The sequence below is a fragment of the Giraffa tippelskirchi genome, chromosome 2, assembly GCF_054371585.1.
Source record: "Giraffa tippelskirchi isolate mGirTip1 chromosome 2, T2T-mGirTip1v1.2.pri, whole genome shotgun sequence".
NCBI lineage: Eukaryota > Metazoa > Chordata > Mammalia > Artiodactyla > Giraffidae > Giraffa > Giraffa tippelskirchi.
Genome location: NC_137276.1, coordinates 584,266 through 604,873, shown reverse-complemented (window position 1 = coordinate 604,873; position 20,608 = coordinate 584,266). Strand labels below are relative to the sequence as shown.

The following is a 20,608-nucleotide window of genomic DNA, read 5'->3' as shown; positions in this document are numbered from 1 at the left end:
AAGTCTTTATTCTTCCACAGAAAGTTTGGACTTGGTATCAAGTTCCATGAAAAGCTCTGTTGGCATTTTGACTAGAATGGCTCTGAATCTGTGCCTCAGTTTGGGGAGGACTCACACCCTTACAGTATGTGGTCTCCTCTGTAAACCCATTATTCCTCTTCATTTATTTAGCTCTGATTTACTGTCTCAGTAACAGTTTAAAACCTCTCCTGTGTTTTACTTGAATGTCCTTTACTGGGTCATTCTCAGGAACGAGATGTTTCTGTGTAAACGGACGGTCATCTTTGTAATCACATTTTCCTGCTTTTTGTGTCAAGTCTACAGAAACGCAGTTCACTTTAGCATCTCAATCTAGTATCAGCCCTTGTGGTATATTATTTAATTATTTCTGATAACTTTCTGTTTAACTGATCAAAGTGTTAGTTGCTCGGTCATGTCTGACTCTTTGTGACCCCATGGACTTAGCCCACCAGGCTCCTCTGTCCATGGAACTCTCCAGGGAAGAATAATGGAGTGGGTAGCCATTCCCTTCTCCAGGGGATCTTCCAGACCCAGGTATCGAAGCTGTGTCTCCTGCATTGCAGGCAGATTCTTCACAGTCTGAGCCACCAGGGAAGCTTCCCAGGTGGCTCAGTGGTAAAAACTCTGCCTGCAGCTGATCAAGGCACCAGCAGAAGGTGGCAGGCAGTGTTGCCGTCCAAAGCTTTGGTGCCACGTCCCCTGCCCCACGGGTCCCGGGTGGGCTGGAGCAGGGGTGTGAGCAGGTCAGTGACTCTCTGCCTTCCTGAGAGCGCCTCCCACCTTCCCGCAGGATGGCTTTTGCCTGAGGCCCCTGCTGTGCAGAGGCATCGTGTTCTGTTGTGAAATGCTTCTGTAGCTTTTGAAATGATTATTAGGATGTCGGTATCTCCCAGTTTATTTTCTAACGTTAACTCAACCTTTCCTGCTTAGAAACACCTAAACCGACAGCGCCCTGTGCTTTCTTTGCCGCTGCATTAGATCAACTGATGCCTGCTTTGCATCTCTGCGTATTTTCATGAGTAGGCTGGTGGTTTTCCATTCTGTTGATGTTTCTGACGGTGTTGCCATCAGGAGTATCTTTGTCGTGTGCAAATCCCCCCCCCCTTCCTTTGCCGTTTTACAGCTTACATAAGAATGGAATGGTCTGGTCCTTGAAAGTCTAATCAGACTTACTTAGGAAGCCAGCTATTTCCTTGGAGCAAAGAGTTTTAATTGCTGCTCTATTTTTAATAATTATAGGACTTACCTGTTTTGAATTTCTTAATGACTCAGCTTTTGATAAACCACATGTTTCTAAAATTTTACCCATTTTAACCTGTGTTTCTAAAGTTGCAGGGGAGATCCTTTCTTAATCAGTGCCTTATTGTAGGTGCCCCCTTCCACTCCTTGGGTGATTTATTTGTGCCTCCTCTTGCCAGTCTTGCAGGAGGGAGTACATCCCTTCTATATTTTGTTAGTTTTGTCAACAGAAATAATAACAATCCATAATAGAAATGCAAAGACTGCTATTTGAGCCAAACAGAGGACTGCAGTCTGAAAGACAGAGTCAAGAAGCACTTTAATCATGTCCCCAGAATACAAAATGTGGAAGCTTTTAAAAGCAAAACCCACAAAATTACTTAAGTTGTCTGTCAAGAATTAGGGTTGGAGCTGCAAGAAGGAAGGGTGCTGGTTAAGCAGGATTTGTTGGGGTCTGAAATGGCTGCATAGTCACAGGGGGAGGCTTGAGACCTAAGGTTGCAGGTGGCAGCTGCTGGCAGATACTGTTTTGAGAACGGCTGGTGGTGTCCCTGAGTCTGATAGCAGCATCCCGAAATCCAAGTTCTCAGGGATGCAGGAACATGTCTGAACCCTCAGCCACCTGGATCCACCCCAGATGCCTGAACCACAGTGACTCCATTCTTATTTTTAAAGGCATCCTCTTCTCTAATGGTTAAAGCAGTCGTACGATGTGTGTTTGACAGACCATAAATCAAGCTGCTCTAGATGAATGGATAGCAAAGATGTAAGGATGTTCCTGTGGCCCATTGGTTAGGACTCAGCACTCTCGCTGCTGTGACCTGGGTTCACCCCTGGATTGGGAACTGAGACCCTGCAAGCCTCACGGTGTGGCCAAAAAAAGAGAAGAAAGTGATGTGGTGTGTCTATATACAACAGAATACTACTCAGTCATGAAAAAGAATGAAATGATGTCCTTTGCAGGAACATGAATGGACCCAGAGATGATCATACTAAGTGAAGTAAGTCAGAGAAAGACAAAGACCATATGATAGCACCTACATGTGGAATATAAAATATGACACAAACGAACTTATCTACAAAACAGAGTCACAGAAGAGATCAGACTTGTGGTTACCAAAAGGGAGGGAAAGATTGGGAGTTTGGGGTCCAACCCAAACTGTTACAATGCAGACTGTTACATATAAGATGGTGAACAACAAGGTCCTACTGCACAGCACAGGGAACCACATTCAGTATCCTGTGATAAACCATAATCAAAAGAATTTTAAGTATATATATATCATGTGTTTGGGTAGACTCCGGCAGTTGGTGATGGACAGGGAGGCCTGGCGTGCTGCGGTTCATGGGGTCGCAAAGAGTTGGACACTACTGAGCGACTAAACTGAACTGAATATATATAAATGAGTCACTTCGCTGTACAGCAGAAGTTAACACATTATAAATCAACTGTACTCCAATAAAATAAATTGTTTAAAAACAGGCTTCTGTGGTCAGCGCAGAGTTCAAGCGAAACCACGTATGAGCCAGAGCGACTTGCCCTACATGGAAGTTTCTTCCGTCAGCTTTTCAAAGAGCCCACCTTGTATCCTGTGACGTTTCCCGTCCTGTCTGCTCCTCTATCAATTCTGCTCTTGTTTCAGTCTTTCTTCTTGTGCCTGTTTTAAGTTAACGAGTCTTTGTAACTTGAGTTGGACACTCAGCTCATTAGTCTGAGCTTTTCTTCTTTCCTAACATTAGGGTCAACGCCTAAAGCTAAGACTTTCCGTCTAAACATGAATTTTGCCTCATAGCATTTTCAGTATCATTCACTTCTAAGTGTTATGACCAGGGATCAAACCCATGTCCCTTACATTGCAAGGCAGATTCTTTAACCACTGGACCATCAGGGAAGCTCCTGATTGTCTTATTTCTTTTTTAGATAGTTCATTGTTAATGTATAAAAATGTAACTGATTTATATATGCTGATTTTGTATCCTGAAATTTTACTGCATTTGTTGATTAGTTCTAAAAGTTTTTTGATGGAATCTAAGATTTTCCGCATGTAAGATCACATCATGCACAGAGACAATTTTATCTCTTCCCTTCTAGTTTGGATGCCTTTTATTTCTTTTTCTTGCCTAATCGTTCTGGCTATCAACAACTTCCAGTGTGTTGAAAAGTAATTGTGAGAATGGGCACCTTGTCTTGTTCTAAACTTAGAGTTCAGCGTTTCATCATTGGGTATGATGTTAGCTGTGAGCTTGTCGTATATGGCCTTTGTTATGTTGAAGTACATCCCTTCCATACCCAACTTATCGCGAGTTCTTATCATGAAAAGATGCTGAATTTTTCCAAATGCTTTTGCTGCTTCTATTGAGATGATTATGTGATTTTAACTTTTATTCTTTTAATATGGTGAATTACATTTATTGATTTGCCTATGTTGAACCATCTTTGCATCCCAGGGACAAATTCCAGTTGACCGTGGCATATGATCTTTTAATGTACTTTTTTGAATTTAGTTTGCTAATATTTTGTTGAGGGTTTTTACATCTGTATTCATCAGGGATGTTGGTCTGTATTTTTTTGTTGTATTGTCTAACTTTGATGCCAGGGTAATGCTGGCCTCATAAAATGAGTTTGGGAGTGTTCCCTCTCATTTGATTTTTTGGAAGAATTTGAGAAGGATTGGCATTAATTCTTCTCTAAATAAATGTTTGGTAAAAAGTCACCAGTGACGTCATCTAGTCCTGGGCTTTTCTTTGTTGTTGATTTCTGATTCAATCTCCATATTAGTAACAGTTCAGTTTATTTCTTCAAGATTCAGTCTTAGTACACTGTACGTTTCTAGGGGTGTATCCATTTTGTTCTAGGTTATCCAGTCTGGTGTGTACATCGTGGGCTCTTACGATCCTTTGTTTCTGCAGCATCAGCTGTGACATCTCCTCTCTCGTTTCTGATTTTACTCGAGTCCTCTCTGGTTTCTCTAGTCGGTCTAGCTAAGGGGTCCACAACCAAGCCAGAGGCATGTCTGCCCTCACCTGATGAACAGCCGGGCATGACTCCTGCCAGGTCCCTTGGCATTGTTGCCAGCTCCCACAGATGGTCCACAGATGGACCAAAGTGCTGCTGATGCTACAATCTAGAGACAGCCATCCTGCCCACATCCAAGTATTTTATCTTGCATGACGCTGGTTCTCCCAAATTCTGCACCATCAGCGCTGTTACACTAAAATCCCAACCATTCTAGGTATTTTTTTAAATGGGAGTGGTGGAACTTTATATACAAGCTTGACAAATGTGAAAATAATCTACCCAGGGGGTGGGGGAAGATGAAGAGCAATTTGTCCTCCAGGCGTGAAGGTGCGCTCTGAAGCTACCATAATCAAAAGAGCACAGTCTGGACCGAGGGAGGGACACAGAGTAAGGGGGGAGGCCAGGGCGCAGGCCCCGGGGAGCGAGGGCGCAGGACGAGGTGTGGGCCCACAGAGGGTGGGCTCTTCTTCAGCCGTGCGGGAGGTGACTCTCCACCAGGAGACAAACCCCCCTCCCTGCAGTGCCCAGCATAAAGACACATCCCAGATGGGTCAGAGCTCGATGCTTCACAGTTAAAAAAGTATTGCAAAAACACAGAAGTAAGCAGTTTTTATTGCCCTGGGCTAGGGCAAGTCCTCCAAGGAAGCCAATAAAAAAGAATTATCTCACTCATGAGTGAAGCTCCTTAGCAGCTGGCCATGACCAAGAACGGCAGTCCCACCCGTAGGGCCTAAGCCTTCGTGAATGTGGCGTGATTGCATGAAGACGTCCACCTGAGGATGGTCGCTGCAGCGCTGGCCACAGGAGCAGATTTAACAAATGAAAGAGAATTTTTGAATGTCAAAGACATATGAACAAAGTGAAAGGATACGTGACAGAGAGAACATACGTGTGACACAGAGACCAAGATCAGCCCCTTCATGTGAAAAGGGAAAGTGTTCCTCAGTGGTGTCTGACTCTTTGCGACCCGGTGGACCATAGCTAGCCAGGCTGCTCTGTCCATGGGATTCCCCAGGCAAGAATACTGGAGTCGGTTGCCATGCCCTTCACCAGGGGATCTTCCTGACCCAGGGATCAAACACGCGTCTTTTGTGTCTCCTGCATTGGGAGGCAGATTCTTGACCATCTGAGCCACCAGGAGAGCACCCAAAACAGGCGACAGCTCAGCAGAGAAATAGCCAAGCCCATGAGTGGGCATAAAGAGGGACAGTTAGGGCAGGAATAGAGATGTTGGGCCAAGCCCATGAGTGGGCATAAAGAGGGACAGTTAGCGCAGGGATAGAGATGTCTTGGGCCGAGCCCATAAGTGGGCATAAAGAGGGAAAGTTAGGGCAGGAATAGAGATGTTGGGCCAAGCCCATGAGTGGGCATAAAGAGGGACAGTTAGGGCAGGGATAGAGATGTCTTGGGGGTGGGGATGAGGAGGGGAGCTGCCCTGGAAAGATATGGGGTGCTCCTGGCCCGGAAGAGCAACACCGCGTGTGACAGGTGCTCTGCGCGGACCTGCGCGAACCTGCGCGACCGCGACCCCACGGCCCCTCCCCCAGGCCCACTCCACGGCCCCGCCCATGGCCACGGCCCCCCACAGCCCCGCCCATGCCCCCCCACCCATGACCCCACCCATCGGCCCCCACGGCCCCGCCCCCAGGTACGCCCCGCGGCCCCACGCCCCGCCCATGGCCCACACGGTCCCACTCCTGGCCCCAGCGGGTCTTTGGTGCTGCAGGCTCACATCTACTCTCTGGGGGCCACGCTGAAGGCGGCCCTCGACTACGTGCCGGAGCCGGAGTCGCAGCCCAGGCTGAGCCAGGAGCTGGAGGCACTGCTGGGCAAGATGCAGGCGGAGGACCCTGGGGACCGGCCCGACCTCCAGGTAAGCTTGCAGGCCTGCTCCGCTTCACCCAGGAGATACCCTGAGCCCTGCGTGCCCCCGGCCCGCGCTCGCACACCCAGCAAGCACGCGGGGCCCCCACCACCCGGTCATCCGGGCTCCTGACTTTTTACTCTGCACTTCGGCGATGAAGGGTGCGCCTTGTAACGGTCACGGGCGGGACAGAATCTGCGGGTTTCCGTAAGCGCCCCCAGCCCTGGCCCGTGACCCCAGAGCCTAGAAGGCTTAGCGGGCAGGGGTGAGGGCCGCCCCGGGGCTGAGCGCCGGCCCGCCGCAGAGCATCATCGCGCTGTGCGAGGAGAAGATGCAGCTCACGTCGTCCTGCCGCCTGTGCCGGAGCCTGTCGGCCGCCGGGAGGAGGGTGCTCTCCATTGAGTCCTTCGGGGCGTTCCAAGGTAACCAAACCCGCCAGCGGGCCAGCACACGTGCCCAGGCACTACCGCGCACGCAGCTGTGCACATGTGGGTGTGCACACGTCTGCACCAGCGTACTCACACACCGTGGAAGCACCCACACTCACATGCACGCGTATCCAAACAGATCACATGTGCCCCCCCAGCACACACGGAAACATACATGTATGGGGAAACTCGGACACACCTATTGAGACCACTCAGACAGCAGGCACAGCCCCGCACACACGCACGCACGCACGCACGCACACCCCCCCCAATCAGAGGTGAGAGGCAGGTCGTTTGGTAAGTGGCTGCTCAGGACCCCTCACTTCTGTCCTGCTCTGTGAGCTTTGGGGCCGTGGACCCAGCGCCGTCCTCTGGCGGCCACCTAGTTCCTGCCACACGCGCTGTTGCTGAAGCATCTGGGGTTTTCACGGCTCTGGGGTGTAATCTCGAGCGGCACTTGGAACCGGTGCCAGCGTCTGCTCTGAGCCGTGCTCGAAGCACGGAGCGCGGAGGGCCCTGGGGGAGGCGGGGCCCCTCTCCCAGCCAAGCAGCAGCTTTCCCCACCGAGTCTGCGTTTGTGGCGCTGCAGTGGCACCGGGCCCGCTGGCGGGTCTAATAGCGGGGAGGCTCCGCGGTTGAGGGTGGGGCTGCAGGCCCCCAGGAGTAGGAGAGCGAGTGTCTCTAGAGCGGTTCACACAGACACGTGTGCGCGGAAGGTTTTGCGTCAAGACAAGGCGGGACTGCAGCCAGGTCTAAGTTATTCCTATGGGGAGGATCGCTTGTGTAATTGTAATAGTAAAACGATGTGCTTTTTGGATGAGATGATTAAACAGGCCTTAGGAAACGTTTCCCCCGCGGGAAGCTTATCCCCGGCGTGGGGGGGGGGGGGCGGGAGCGCTTGGAGACGCATTAATTAGCCAGGATGGTGCGCAGTGCGTTGACTGGTGGCCGTGGGCAGGGGAGGCAGGGAGAGGCCCACCCAGGCCGCCGCCCTCTGCAGTGACCATGCCCTGGTCTCCGCCAGATGTCAGCGACATCACCTGGAGGGGGCGACTGGCTCCCAGAAGTGCGGGGCCCAAAAGGCAGCCAGGGGACCGTTCTGCTGACCCCGAGGCCCTACCTTCCCCGGAGGGCTGGCCCCCGAGCCCCGCCAGAGAAGGCCCGGAGCACCCCGGGACCCCGCCCTCCAAGGCTCTGCTGTCTTCCCCTGTGAAGAATGGAGAGAGCCCAGGTCGGGAGGGGCTGGCGCCCGAGAGGCTGGCCTGCCTCCTCCTGGATGCACAGCGGCCCCCGGCTGACCTGGACAGAGGCTTCCTGGACAGGAGCCGCCTGAGAAAGGTGCGGACGCTCCCTCGGCTCCCGCCCGACGGCCCCGAGTCGGGCGCGCTCTGCCTGTCGCTGACTAGCGTGAAAACCCAGCTGCCCGCATGGGAACTCTTCCCTCCAGACCCCAAGGAGGCCTTTCCGGAGGGGAAACATGGCCTTTCCAGCTTCCAGGCACAGCCTGGATCCAGACTGTGGCCGGAGCGAGAGCTCGAGCTCCGTCGCGGAGGGGACAAGCGGGTGGGCGGCGGCAGCCCAGCGCGGGAAAGCCCGCCGCCTCGTTTCGAGGGCCCTCGAGATGCGGGTAGAGACCCAGGGACTCCGGAGCCTGACGAGGGGACTGCGGACAGAGCCGGGGAGCCGGACAGGGCGGCTGCCGAGCAGGTGGGTGACTGGGTCCTGCACGCCGGGCGGGGCCTGCGCGCGCTCACGGGCGCCCTCCAAGTGCTGGGCATTTACCCCAAGGAAGGAGCGCAGCCTCAGCTTCACTTTGGCTCAATTTCCAAGCTTTAAGATGGGGAACCAGGCACGCCTTTGCTGGGTTAGTTTTTCTCTCAAGGACGTGCAGGGAGCAGCTTTTCCAGGAGAAGGCCCAAGGGGCGTCTCTGGGCTCTGCTTCGCCAGTCCGGGCGCTCAGGGGCGTCTTTAAGTTAGAAATTAATTAAGAATGTGGGTTGAGGTTGCTTACCTGTCAAGCTTGGTTGGAAAGGTGATAGTCGCTCAGTCGTGTCCGACTCTGTGCGACCCTATGGACTGCAGCCCATCAGGTTCCTCTGTCCATGGGATTCTCCAGGTAAGAATACTGCAGTGGGTTGCCATGCCCTCCTCCAGGGAATCTTCCTGACCCAGGGATCAAACCCTGGTCTCCTGCACTGCAGGTGGATTTTCTACCATCGGAGCCTGAGCAGCGTGCCGTGTTCTCCTCTGTACTGGGTTCTGAGCAGCTGCCAAGACCAGGAGGCAGAGCCTCCTGGGGGTGGGGTCTCCCCAAGGAGGTGGGGTCTTCCGGGTGGAGGGCGGGGCCTCCTTGGGGCGAGCGTGGAGCGGGGCGGGGGGGCGGCGATCTTCCAGACTTGGCGGCGTCCCTTCAGTAGTGTCCAACTCATTGCGACCCTACGAACGTAGTCCAGCAGGCTCTGTCCTGGCACTGTCTCTTTATAAGATGGCAAGGACAGAGGACTCCTTAGAGCCAGTGTCCGGGAGGTTACTGTGTTTTTCCCGTGACCGTGGGTGAGCTGAGTGGCCTGCAGCAGCCATCAGCCCTCTTGTGGGTGGAAGTCTTGGCCCCAGGAAGTCACTCCCCCAAGGTGGGTCCCCGTGAGCATCTTGGGACAAAGCCGCCTGGGAGTCTGTGGGGCAGTGCTGTTCCCCAGCCTCATTCCACCACCTCTGCCAACCAGGGCTTCCCTGATGGCTCACACAGTAAAGTCTGCCTGCAGTGTGGGAGACCCGGGTTCGATCCCCGGGTCGGGAAGATCCCCTGGAGAAGGAAATGGCAACTCACTCCAGTATTCTGGCCTGGAAAGTCCCATGGACGGAGGAGCCTGGCAGGCTACAGTCCATGGGGTCCCAAAGAGTCGGACACAACTGAGCAACCTCACTGCCGACCCAGAGGTTCAAGGGGAGGTCTGACTGAGTTACATTTTTATTCGTATCCTGACAAGCACCTGAGGGTGATTTACATGAAAAATGTTTACTTTAAAATGGAAATCTCTCCTGGAGACCCCAGCACGCACTGACACGTGCTCAAGGCCCACACGCTGTCCACTCCACACACACTGTCCCCCGCCCCGTCCCACCGCCTCCGCCCCCACAGCCACACTCCTGTACCAGAGCACAGGCTCCAGGGTGAACACCTCAGGGCTGAGCCAGGGGCCCCACTCACCTTCACACGCCCAACAGCCCACGTCCCAGATGGGTAAATGGAGGCTTGGGAGCACTGTGCAGAGGGTGCGTGGTGTCTGGGGGCAGAGCTGATGGGGAACCCAGCCATGGTCTCAGCCACCACCTTTCCTGCCCCAAAGGCCTCCCTCCTCTCTGTGTGACTAGACCTCCACACAGGCCACAGCTCATCAGGTGTCAGGGACCCAGGTCTCTGGGGAGCACGTCCCGGTGCCAAAGCTGGCTGCTCCAGCCCCACAAGTAGCAGGAGACTTGGGAGCCCTGTGCTCCTGGCCCAGGCCGCTGGCCAGGCACAGCCTGGGTGAGGCAGGCGGGGAAGCCACAGGACTAGGGCGGCTGCGCCCTGGGCCTAGAGTGGGGTCTAGGAGCGGGGAAGCCACTGCCTCCGGAACCTTCCTCAAACACACACACCCGTGGCTGAGGGTGGCGGCTCGGCCTCGCTCCTCCTGTGGCCCCAAAGCAGAGAACTCCCTCCCAGCCAAATTCAGGCTTCTGATTCTGGGACTTTTATGGGGTCGAGGTCGCAAGGAAAGGGGGACACGTAACATGAAATCACTGTCTTAACCATTTCAAGTGTGCAGGTCAGTGGCGTTAGGTACATCCACACTGCTATGCGAACATCACCAGCATCACCTCTAGAACTTTCTCATCTTTCCAAACCAAACCTCCGGCCCCGCTGAGCATGGACCCCTCCTTCCCTCCCCCGGCCCTGATACCCTCCCATCTGCTTCCTGCTTGGCTGTTGCTCCTCTCGGGCTGTGCTGTGTGAGGAATCAGCGGCCCCTTGTGGCTGGCTTGTCACTGACCAGTGTCCCCAGGCTTCACCTGTGTTGTTGCTGGGTCAGAATTCCCTTCCTCGATGGGGCTCGATGGTGTCCCTCGTGTGGATGGACCAGTCGCGCTTATCCATCCATCGCCCAAAGGCACTTGGGCTCTTCCACTTCTCTGTTGTTGTGCATCACACTGTTTTGAACATGGGTGTGTAACTACATCTTCAAGACCTCGCTTTTAAGTGAGATTACCGGAGCAGATGGTAATTCCGCGTCTGCTTCTCTGAGGGGCCTCCATGCGGTTTTCCACACTGTTGCACGTTTTACGTTTCCATCGACCATGCACAGGGATCTGGACTCTCCACTCGCACCCCCAGTACCTGTTGTGCGGACGTGGCCCCCCACCAGCCTGTCGTGAGGGGTGGGGGCGGGGGTGCTCTGTGGGGGAGGGGCACACGCGCCGTGTTGGAGGTGGTCCTTGCCCTGTGACCCCCTGCCAGGCGCCTGCACCCTGAATGCGACTCCCCCACCCCCAGGGCGTCTCCCTGCAGGACCTCCTGACCAAGCTGGGCCGGCCCTTCAAGGAGTACGAGCTCTGGGCTCTGTCCCACGCGTGCCTCAGCACCCTGCGGACACTCGGCCAGCACCCAGGTGACCCCCACCCCCGCGGGTCTTTGTCCAGCCCGCCCACCCCCGCACGTCTGGCCCGGGACCTGGTGGCCGCATGGCCTCCCTCACCCGTGTGCTGTGTGGACAGCTTGGGGCTGGGCGGCCGTGTCCACCCTGTGAGCTGGGGTCAGCGTGGGGTGTCGGCTCTGGCCTCGGGACCGAGGGGGCCACAGCTTAAAATGTGGGCCTTAGAGCAGAGACCCTGCGGAGGAGCCGGAGCCGTATGGGTGGGCTCAGCCCATGCCCTCTCAGCAGGGGTGACACTGTCCCCACTGGCTGGTGGGGGTGGTCTTGGATGCTGTGATGCTGTGTGGCCCCCGAAGCTCAGCCGTGCCAGGCAGAGTGACGGTCTCCAGCCCCACTATGGTTCTGGCACGTGATGCACGGGGCAGGCGCTGCTGTCCAGCTTCCCCGGGCCCTGTGAGCCTCGGGCTGCGGGTACTCTGGACCGGCCTCCCCCGAGGCCCGTCCCTCGGCAGCACTCAGCAGGCGGGTCGCGTTCCTCTGTTCCCCCCTCTTCCCGCAGCGCCTGCACCCCCGACAGCCGCCCTGGGCCCCTGGCTGCATCCAGAGGGGACGGCTGCCCCACCCTGACCGCAGCTCTGCCGGCCTTTAGGGGGCCCTGACCCTCGCCTTCCCTCGCAGCCTACCTGTGTCTGGATTCCGTGCTGGTGGCCGAGGACGGAGCCGTGCTTTTCGGGCCACCTCCTGCCAACGGTGCGTGAGTGGGCTCACCTGGGGGCCTGCGCCAGCCCCGACGGCCGGGCTGAAGGAGGCTCAGTGGGGTTTGGGGTCTTCTCTCTCAGGCGCTTACAACGCGTTCTTCCTGGCTCCCGAGGTTGCAGAGCAGAAGCTGACGACTGAAAAGGTACCAGGGCTCTTCCACTCCTCCCTACCCCTCCCCGTGGTGCCCACAACCCCTCCCCCTGACCTCCCGCACCCCTTCCCCCTGGCCACACGCACCACCCCCACCTCACGCACCCCCTCCCATGACCGCACGCACCCCCACCCCTGTCCTCCCGCACCCCCTCCCCATGGTAACCGCACCTCGTCCAGAGAGCCTGGTGGGGAAAGGGCAGAGGACGGGCCCAGTGTGAGAACCAAGGGGAGCTGAGGCGGCCCCCCTAACGCAGCCCCTGGGTCCGGAGGCGCTGCGGGGCCCAGGAAGCATCCACCTGGTCGGTGCCTCCTGGAAGGTGACAGAGGTCACCCAGCTTGCACTTCTACGTGGACGGCTCCAGGCCGTGTGTATGGACCCCAAGACCCCAGGGGTTTGCAAGGCACTTGTCAAACGCAGCCATTATTAAAAATTAACTTGTACAAACTTATAATCAAGTAAATTATGTTCCAAACCAAGTAGAACTTCTGCTTCTGGGAGCATGGGGGAGCGGTTAGTTCCTGCCTCCCCAAAGCACACGGTTCCTAAAGCGGGAGAGGATGGCAGGCAGGTGGGGAGCAGAGGCTGCCCGGTGGGGGCCTGGGCCGGGAGCGGTGGTTCCGAGAGCCCAGGGCCGCCTGCCTCACACATGGAGGATGAAGGGCGTCTGGGCAACCCCAGCGGGCACAGCTCAAGCCCAGGGGAAGCCCACACTCTGGAGCTAGGGCGGCAGGACAAGGTGAAGGCAGCCCGCCCCGTCTGGGTGCCGGCGGAGAAGGCCGTGGAGCAGGCCTGCGACCCCTGCCTTCCGCCGGCGAGAGTGCTCCCGGCCAGCAGGGGCGGTGTCCGAGGAGGCCTCAGGAAGAGCTAGGACTTCGCCATTGCCCACCTCCCCTCCAATAATCACTAACAAAATGAAATAGTTGTAAGTCTAACAAAGCATGTACAGGACTTGTATGCTGAAAACTTGAAAAGAAGTGAAGTCTCAACTCAGTAATCTAAGCTCGCACCTCAAGAACCAAGGAAGAGAAGAGTGAAATAGACCCAAAGCAGAAAGAGGGAAAAAGGGAAGCTGAGCGCAGCAGGCAATGACGTGAAAATGGAAAGACAGCAGAGGAGACCAACAAGAAAAGGGCCGGCTCTTGGAAAACAGCCACAAAACTAACAAACGCACTGACGGAGCAAGAGGTGGAGGGAGGCACAGGTTAGCGGCGTCAGGAATGACGCGGGGGACATCCCCGCGGGCCCCGCAGGCGGCAGCAGGAAAATGGAGCCCCGCGGACGGCTCCACACACATAAATGCAGCGACTTAGATGGAACAGGCCGACTCTTCAAAAGACATCAGCTACCTCAGCTCACTCGTGATGAAATAGACCTTGAATTTGCAAGTTTTAAACTCTCAAAAATAAATCTCCAGGTCCAGATGGTTTTACCTGGGTGCTCTACTGAATGTTTAAAGAAGAATTAACACCAAGTCTACAGTCTTTTCCAGAAAACAGAAGTGGACACTTCCCAAACCCTTTTATGAAGTTATTATTACCCTGATGCCAAAACCAAAGATAATGCAATAAATATGCATATAAGTCAATATCCCTCATGAATATAAAGGCAAAAATCCTTAACTAAACATATGCAAATAGAATTCACTAATATGTAAAAACAATTATACACCATAACAAAGTAGGGGTTAGTCCAGGGATATAAGTTCAGGGATATATGATTCCCTGAAAACCAGTCAGTGTAGTCCCATATATTAACCAGCTAAAGAAGAAAAATCCCATGATCACATTAATTGATGCATAAAAAGCACTTGGCAAAATTTAACATCCATTTATAAAAAAAAAAAAAAACACCGGAAAAATAGGAATAGAAGAAACTGCCTCGAAGAGCGTCTACCAAAAGAACCACACAGTTAGCACCATACTTAGTGGCAGGGCTACATCCAGAACAACATGAGGGTGCCCACTGACTCTACCCCATTCAACGCTGTACTGGAAGTTCCAGTCACTACAATAATGCAAGAAAAGCAGGTAAGAAGCAAAAACCCAGGAAGGAAGAAATAATACTGTCTGCAGATGACATGATTGTGTACATAGAAAATTCAAAGGCATTCCAAAGAATCTACAAAAAGAAAAAGAAAGCCTCCCAGAACTTAGAAGTGAGTTCTGAAAGGTCATAAGATATAAGATAAACATTCAAAAATCAATTGTATTTCTATATGCTAGCAATGAACATGTGGACACTAAAATTAAAAACATGATACATTTATAATCACTCAAAAAAATGAAAGACTTAGATGTAAATCAAACAATGTACAGAATTTGTATGCTTAAGGCCACAAAATGCTGGTAAAAAAAAAATCAAAGAAAAATTTTGGGATGGAGGGATAGGCAAAGAGTTGTTAGACTTGATGCCAAAAGCACTATCCATCAATTTTTCCATAGAAGGAAAAATGGGCAAATTGAACTTTTCATCAAAATTTAAAACGGCAAAGTGCCATTTATTCCAGTGTGGAAGGCTGACTCAACAACTGAAAATCAATGTAAAACATCACATAAACTAAAGCAGAAAAATCATATGTTTGTATCAGTAGATACCAAGCTTTTGACAAAATTCAACACTCATTCATAATAAAAATTCCCAGCAAACTAGGAATAGAAGGAAATTACCTTAACTTGATAAAGAATATCTACAAAAATAGCCAACAGATAATTAAGAGTGAGAAACTAGATAATTTACCCCTAAGACTGGCAAAAAGGCAAGAATGTCCCTTCTCATCACTCCTAATCAATATCGTACATTGATTTTAGCCTTTCTACTGAGTGTGTGGTGGTAACTCATTGTTTTAATTTGCATTCCCCAAATGCTATATGAAGTAGAACATCTTTCACATGTGTATAGATGTATACATCTACATGTGTATAGATTTGTATTAGCTCAGGTGAAAATGAGTGAAGAAGTCGCTCAGTCGAGTCCGACTCTTTGTGACCCCATGGACTGTAGCCCACCAGGCTCCTCCATCCATGGAATTCTCCAGGGAAGAATACTGGAGTGGGTTGCCGTTTCCTTCTCCAGGGGATCTTCCCCACCCAGGGATCGAACCCATGTTTCCTGCATTGTAGGCAGACGCTTTTACCATCTGAGCCACCAGGGAAGTAATGCAGCAATAAGATAAGAAAAGGAAATAAAATGTATGTTGATTGAGAAAGAATAAGACTCTCTTTGTTTACAGCTGACATGATTGAAATCATGTCAGAAAGTCCCAAAGAATTAACAGAAATCTCCTGGACCTAGCAAGCAGTTATAGGAAGACTGCAGAGTAGAAGAGGAATGATACAAACGTCACTTGCTTTCCTGTTACCAGCAACGAACAATTAGGATTTGAAATTTAAAAAACAATACCATTTAGGCTAGCACCAAAAAAAACCACTTATGTATGAATATGTGTATGAGAAGGGCTTCCCAGGTGGCACGAGCAGTAAAGACCTTGCCTGCCAATGCAGGAGATGTAAAAGACAGGGGTTCAATCGCTGGGTGGGAAAAATCCTCTTGAGGAGAGCGTGGCAACCCACTCCAGCCTTCTTGCCTGGAGAATCCCATGGACAGAGGAGCCTGGCAGCCTACAGTCCATAGGATTGCAAAGAGTCAGACACAGCTGAAGTGACTTAGTATGCATACATGTTTATAAGATACATATAAGGAAAACTACAAAGCTAATATGAGAGAAACCAAAAAAGAACTAAAAAAATGGAAAGGGAGTCCATGTTCATAGATTGAAAGATTCAATGTTATTACCATGTCAGTTCTTCCCAATTTGATCTATAGATTCAATGCAATTCCAGTGAAAATTCCAGCAAGTTACTTTGTGGCTATTGATGAACTGATTCTAAGGTTTATATGAAGAGGCAGGAGACCCAGAATAGCGCACACAATATTGAAGAAGAACAAAGTCAGAGGCCTGATGCCACCGAGCTCTAAAACTGATTGTAAGTGACAGTAATCAAGTGTGGTTTTGGCAGAAGGAAAGCCAAATAATAATGGAACAAATAAATGGAACAAGACTGCCCAGAAACACCCACACAAATACAGTCACCTGGTCTTTGGCAAAGCAGCAAAGGCGATCCTGGGAGAAACAGCGGTCTTCTCAACAAGCGGTGCTAGAACAACAGGACATACACACGCAAAAAAATCTTTACACAGACCTTGCACTTTTCACAAAAATTAACTCAAAATGGATCATAGACCTCAAAGCTATAAAACTTCTAGAAGATAATGTAGGAGAAAATCTAGACAAAACTTTACACAAAATCTAGGCAAAAATTTAGATACAAAACCAGAAGCATGATCTATGAAAGAAACAATCGATGTTAGACTTCATTAAAATTAGATGCTTCTGCTCTGTAAAAGATGCAATTAAGAGAATGAGAAGTCAGGCCACAGATGGGAGCAAAACCCGTATCTGACAAAGGACTTGTATCCCAAATATGCCAAGAACTCTTAAAAGTCAACAACAGAGTGCCTGAAGAACTACGGATGGAGGTTTGTAAAATTGTACAGGAGGCAGTGATCAAAACCATCCCCAAGAAAAAGAAATGCAAAAAGGAAAAATGTTGTCTGAGGAGGCCTTACAAATAGCTGAGAAAAGAAGAGAAACGAAAGACAAAGGAGAAAAGGAAAGATATACCCACCTGAATGCAGAGTTCCAAAGAATAGCAAGGAGAGATAAGAAAGCCTTCCTCAGTGATCAATGCAAAGAAATAGAAGAAAACAACAGAATGTGAAAGACTAGAGATCTCTTCAAGAAAATTAGAGATACCAAGGGAACGTTTCATGCAAAGATGGGCACAATAAAGGACAGAAATGATACGGACCTAACAGAAGCAGAAGATATTAAGAAGAGGTGGCAAGAATACACAGAAAAACTATACAAAAATGGTTTTAATGACCCAGATAACCACAATGGTGTGATTGCTCACCTAGATTCAGAAATCTTGGAGTGCAACGTCAAGCGGACCTAAGGAAGCATCACTACTAACAAAGCTAATGGAGGTAATGGAATTCTAGCTGAGCTATTTCAAATCCTAAAAGATGATGCTGTGAAAGTGCTGCATTCAATATGCCAGCAAATTTTGAAAACTCAGCAGTGGCCACAGGTCTGGAAAAGATCAGTTTTCATTCCAATCCCAAAGAAAGGCAATGCCAAAGAATGCTCAAACTACCCACAATTGCACTCATCTCACCTTTCTAACAAGGACATGCTCAAAATCTCCAAGCTAGGCTTCAACAGTATGTGAACCAAGAACTTCCAGATGTACAAGCTGGATTTAGAAAAGGCAGAGGAACCAGAGATCAAATTGCCAACAACCATTAGATCATAGAAAAAGCAAGACAATTCTAGAAAAACATCTACTTCTGCTTCACTGACTACACTAATGCCTTTGACTATGTAACTATGTGGATCACAACAAACTGTGGGAAATTCTTAAAAGAGACGGGAATGCCAGACCACCTTACCTGCTTCTTGAGAAACCTGTATAGGGGTCAAGAAGCAACAGTTAGAACTTGACACGGAACAGCGGACTGGCTCAAAATTGGGAAAGGAGTACATCAAGGCTGTATATTGTCACAATAACTTTGAACAGACACCTCACCAAAGAAGATATCAGATGGCGAGTAAGCACATGAGAGACGTTCCACTTTGTGTGGCACTCGGGAAGGCAAAGCAGAGCAGTGAATTCCCACCACACACTCAGCAGACAGGCTAAAATCAAAACACTGACAACAGCAAACGCCGACAAGGGTGAGGAGCAACAGGAACGCTCATCTGTTGCTATGGAGACCCAGACAACCCAGACATTTTTCTTAGAGATGACACTTGTGTTCAGTGAAGTCCTGCACACGACTCTCCATAGCAGCTTCGTTGGCCACAGCCCCGATCTGGAGGCCTTTCGGCTCAGACGTCTTCAGCGGGCGGCAGGCCAGCCCACAGAGCGGTGGCAGCAGTGACGGAGCTGAGAGAGAAATGTCAGCCCCGAAGGCTGCATAGCCTGAGATCCCGTTTATGTGACATGACGAAATTAAGAAATGGAGAGCAGATGAATCGCTGCCAGCAGCTAAGGCTGGAGGGGACAGGACGGATGCTGGTGACAGCGAAGCCCCACATCCTGCGGGGTCCACACCAGGGGCCTGGCTCTGGCACTGCACCCGGCCTGGCAGCACGGCCCCTCCGGGGCTGGCGAAGGCGCCTGGGCCTCTCTGGGTCATCCCCTACAACTGTGTGCATCTACAGTGACCGCAATTAAAAGAAAGTTGATAAATACTCAAAACCAACAACTTCCTAGTGATCTGAACTAAATTAGGAACTAAAGGGCCTCTTGAGGAGGGTGAAAGAGAGTGGAAAAGCTGGCTTGAAACTCAGCATTCAAAACACTAGGATCAGGGCATCCGGTCACGGCAGACAGATGGCGAAAAGTGGACAAAGTGACAGACTTTATCTTTTGGCTCCAAAATCACTGCAGACAGTGACTGCAGCCGTGAATTTAAAAGATGCTTGCTCCTTGGGAGAAAAGCTATGACCAACCTAGACAGCATGTTGAAAAGCAGAGATATCACTTTGCCAACAAAGGTCCGTCTAGTCAAAGCTACGGTTTTTCCAGTAGTCGTGTATGGATGTGAGAGTTGGACTATAAAGAAGGCTGAGCATCAAGGAACTGATGCTTTCAAATTATGGTGCTGGAGAAGACTCTTGAGAGTCCCTTGGACTGCAAGGAGATCCAACCAGTCAGTCCTAAAGGAAATCAACTCTGAATATTCATTGGCAGGACTGCTGCTGAAGCTTCAATACTTTGGCCACCTGATGCGAAGAGCTGACTCATTGGAAAAGACCCTGATGCTGGGAAAGATTGAAGGCAGGAGGAGAAGAGGGTGACAGAGGATGAGATGGTTGGATGGCATCACTGACTCGATGGATATGGGTTTGAGCAAACTCCAGGAGATAGTGAAAGACAGGGAGGCCTGGCGTCCTGCAGTCTGTGGGGTCGCAAGAGTTGGACATGATTTAGCAACTGGACAACAATGACTTGACATAGTTGGCTGTGTCTGTGCTTCCGGGCGGGAGCCCCATAGAAGGGCCCCCGTCTCCCCCTCCCCACTCCACGGCACCACCTTGACGGCTGGGACCCGTCCACGCATGAGTCTTCACACCATGGACATCTACCAGCGCTGAACTCAGGGCTTGGCTCCTAGTCTTGTCAGTTGACTAGACTTCCTGATGGACGTGGTGGAGGAATTTGACAAGATTGAACTGAAGAGCGCGGCCGGTCCGGGAACGACCCTGCGGGGATTCGGCCGCAGTCTCCTGACTCTGCACAGACGGGCTCTGTGTCTCTGGCTTCACTTTCACTTTTCCAGAGAAACAAAGGTATCGGCCACGTGCAGGTTGGAAGCTCGTGTGGGTCACAGGTCGGCCGCGGATACGAGTCGGATAAAAGTCAGGGGGAGCGCTCCGGGAGACGCGCCGACTCCACAAGCTCACAGAAGGAGCCTTGGCCCTTCCTGACGCTCTCCGGTGCGCGCGACACACCCTTGTAGCAGCACCTTCTAGAACAGACCTCTGTGGGCACCGGGAGGACGTGCTTTTGTTCAGAGAGCCTGCTGTCAGCATTTAGCAGCATGGCGGGGCTTAGGGGGACTCCGGGCCTCGAGCCTCCGCGGGGCCACCTTCCCTCACAGAGCGCAGGCCAGAAGGTGTGGCCGGGGCCCAGTCCCCCTGCTCACGCTGGGGCTCTGATGCCTGTGGGTACCGGTCAGAGCCCAGGCCAGAGCCTGGCGTACAGCTCGGGGTCTGTGGTGGGGCCTCCAGGCTCTGAGGACGCCCCCCACTCATGGGCAGTTCTGAGCCAGCGGCCCGCCCCTCTCCCCCACCCAGGCCTCTGTATACTGTGTGGCCGCGGTCCTGTGGACGGCCGCCAAGTTCAGCATCCCCCGAGACCGCAAGCTGGCCCTGCCACGCCGGCTCAAGACGCTCCTCCTGCACATGGCCAGACGCAGCGCCCAGGAGCGGCCTTCTGCCACAGAGGCCATTGAGGTAACCGCACCGCGGGGGCCCCGGCTCGAGGCCCGGGACCAGGACAGGCTCTCGTCTCTGGGGCAGGTGGGGGTCAGATGGGGAGGGCGTGGGTTCTGAGACCAGGGACCTCTGCTGCTCACCTCCTGACCTTCCCCAGCCTGTCCCGGCCTGCAGTGCATCCACCAGCCTAGTGGATGGGGGGTAGCCTGGGCCCGAGCATGGACCCTTGGCCCCTACAGACCCCACACATGCCCGACATCCCCAGACTCCTCCACGGGTCTGCCAGGCTGGGTGTAGCCCCTCAATCTGTGGCGTCCCAGCTGACCACAGCCGGGACAGCTGGGGACTAAGTCGCAGCACAGCCCCCAGGCTCTCCCCATGAAGGGGTGCCATGGGGTCCTCCTGCAGAGAAGCCCCCAGGCCTCCGG

The 20,608-nt window shown here is 52.2% G+C and overlaps 1 protein-coding gene across 1 annotated transcript in view; it reads left to right on the top strand.

Moving 5' to 3' along the window:
* The window catches only part of KNDC1 (kinase non-catalytic C-lobe domain containing 1), a 52,658-nt gene that overhangs the window by 9,225 nt on the left and 22,825 nt on the right, over positions 1 to 20,608 (top strand). Inside the window, exons 4-10 of the mRNA XM_081570391.1 lie at positions 6,006 to 6,152; positions 6,448 to 6,565; positions 7,596 to 8,278; positions 11,103 to 11,217; positions 11,881 to 11,952; positions 12,042 to 12,103; positions 20,040 to 20,198. Coding sequence (XP_081426517.1) covers positions 6,006 to 6,152; positions 6,448 to 6,565; positions 7,596 to 8,278; positions 11,103 to 11,217; positions 11,881 to 11,952; positions 12,042 to 12,103; positions 20,040 to 20,198 — 1,356 coding nt within the window. The remainder of the gene's footprint in view (positions 1 to 6,005; positions 6,153 to 6,447; positions 6,566 to 7,595; positions 8,279 to 11,102; positions 11,218 to 11,880; positions 11,953 to 12,041; positions 12,104 to 20,039; positions 20,199 to 20,608) is intronic.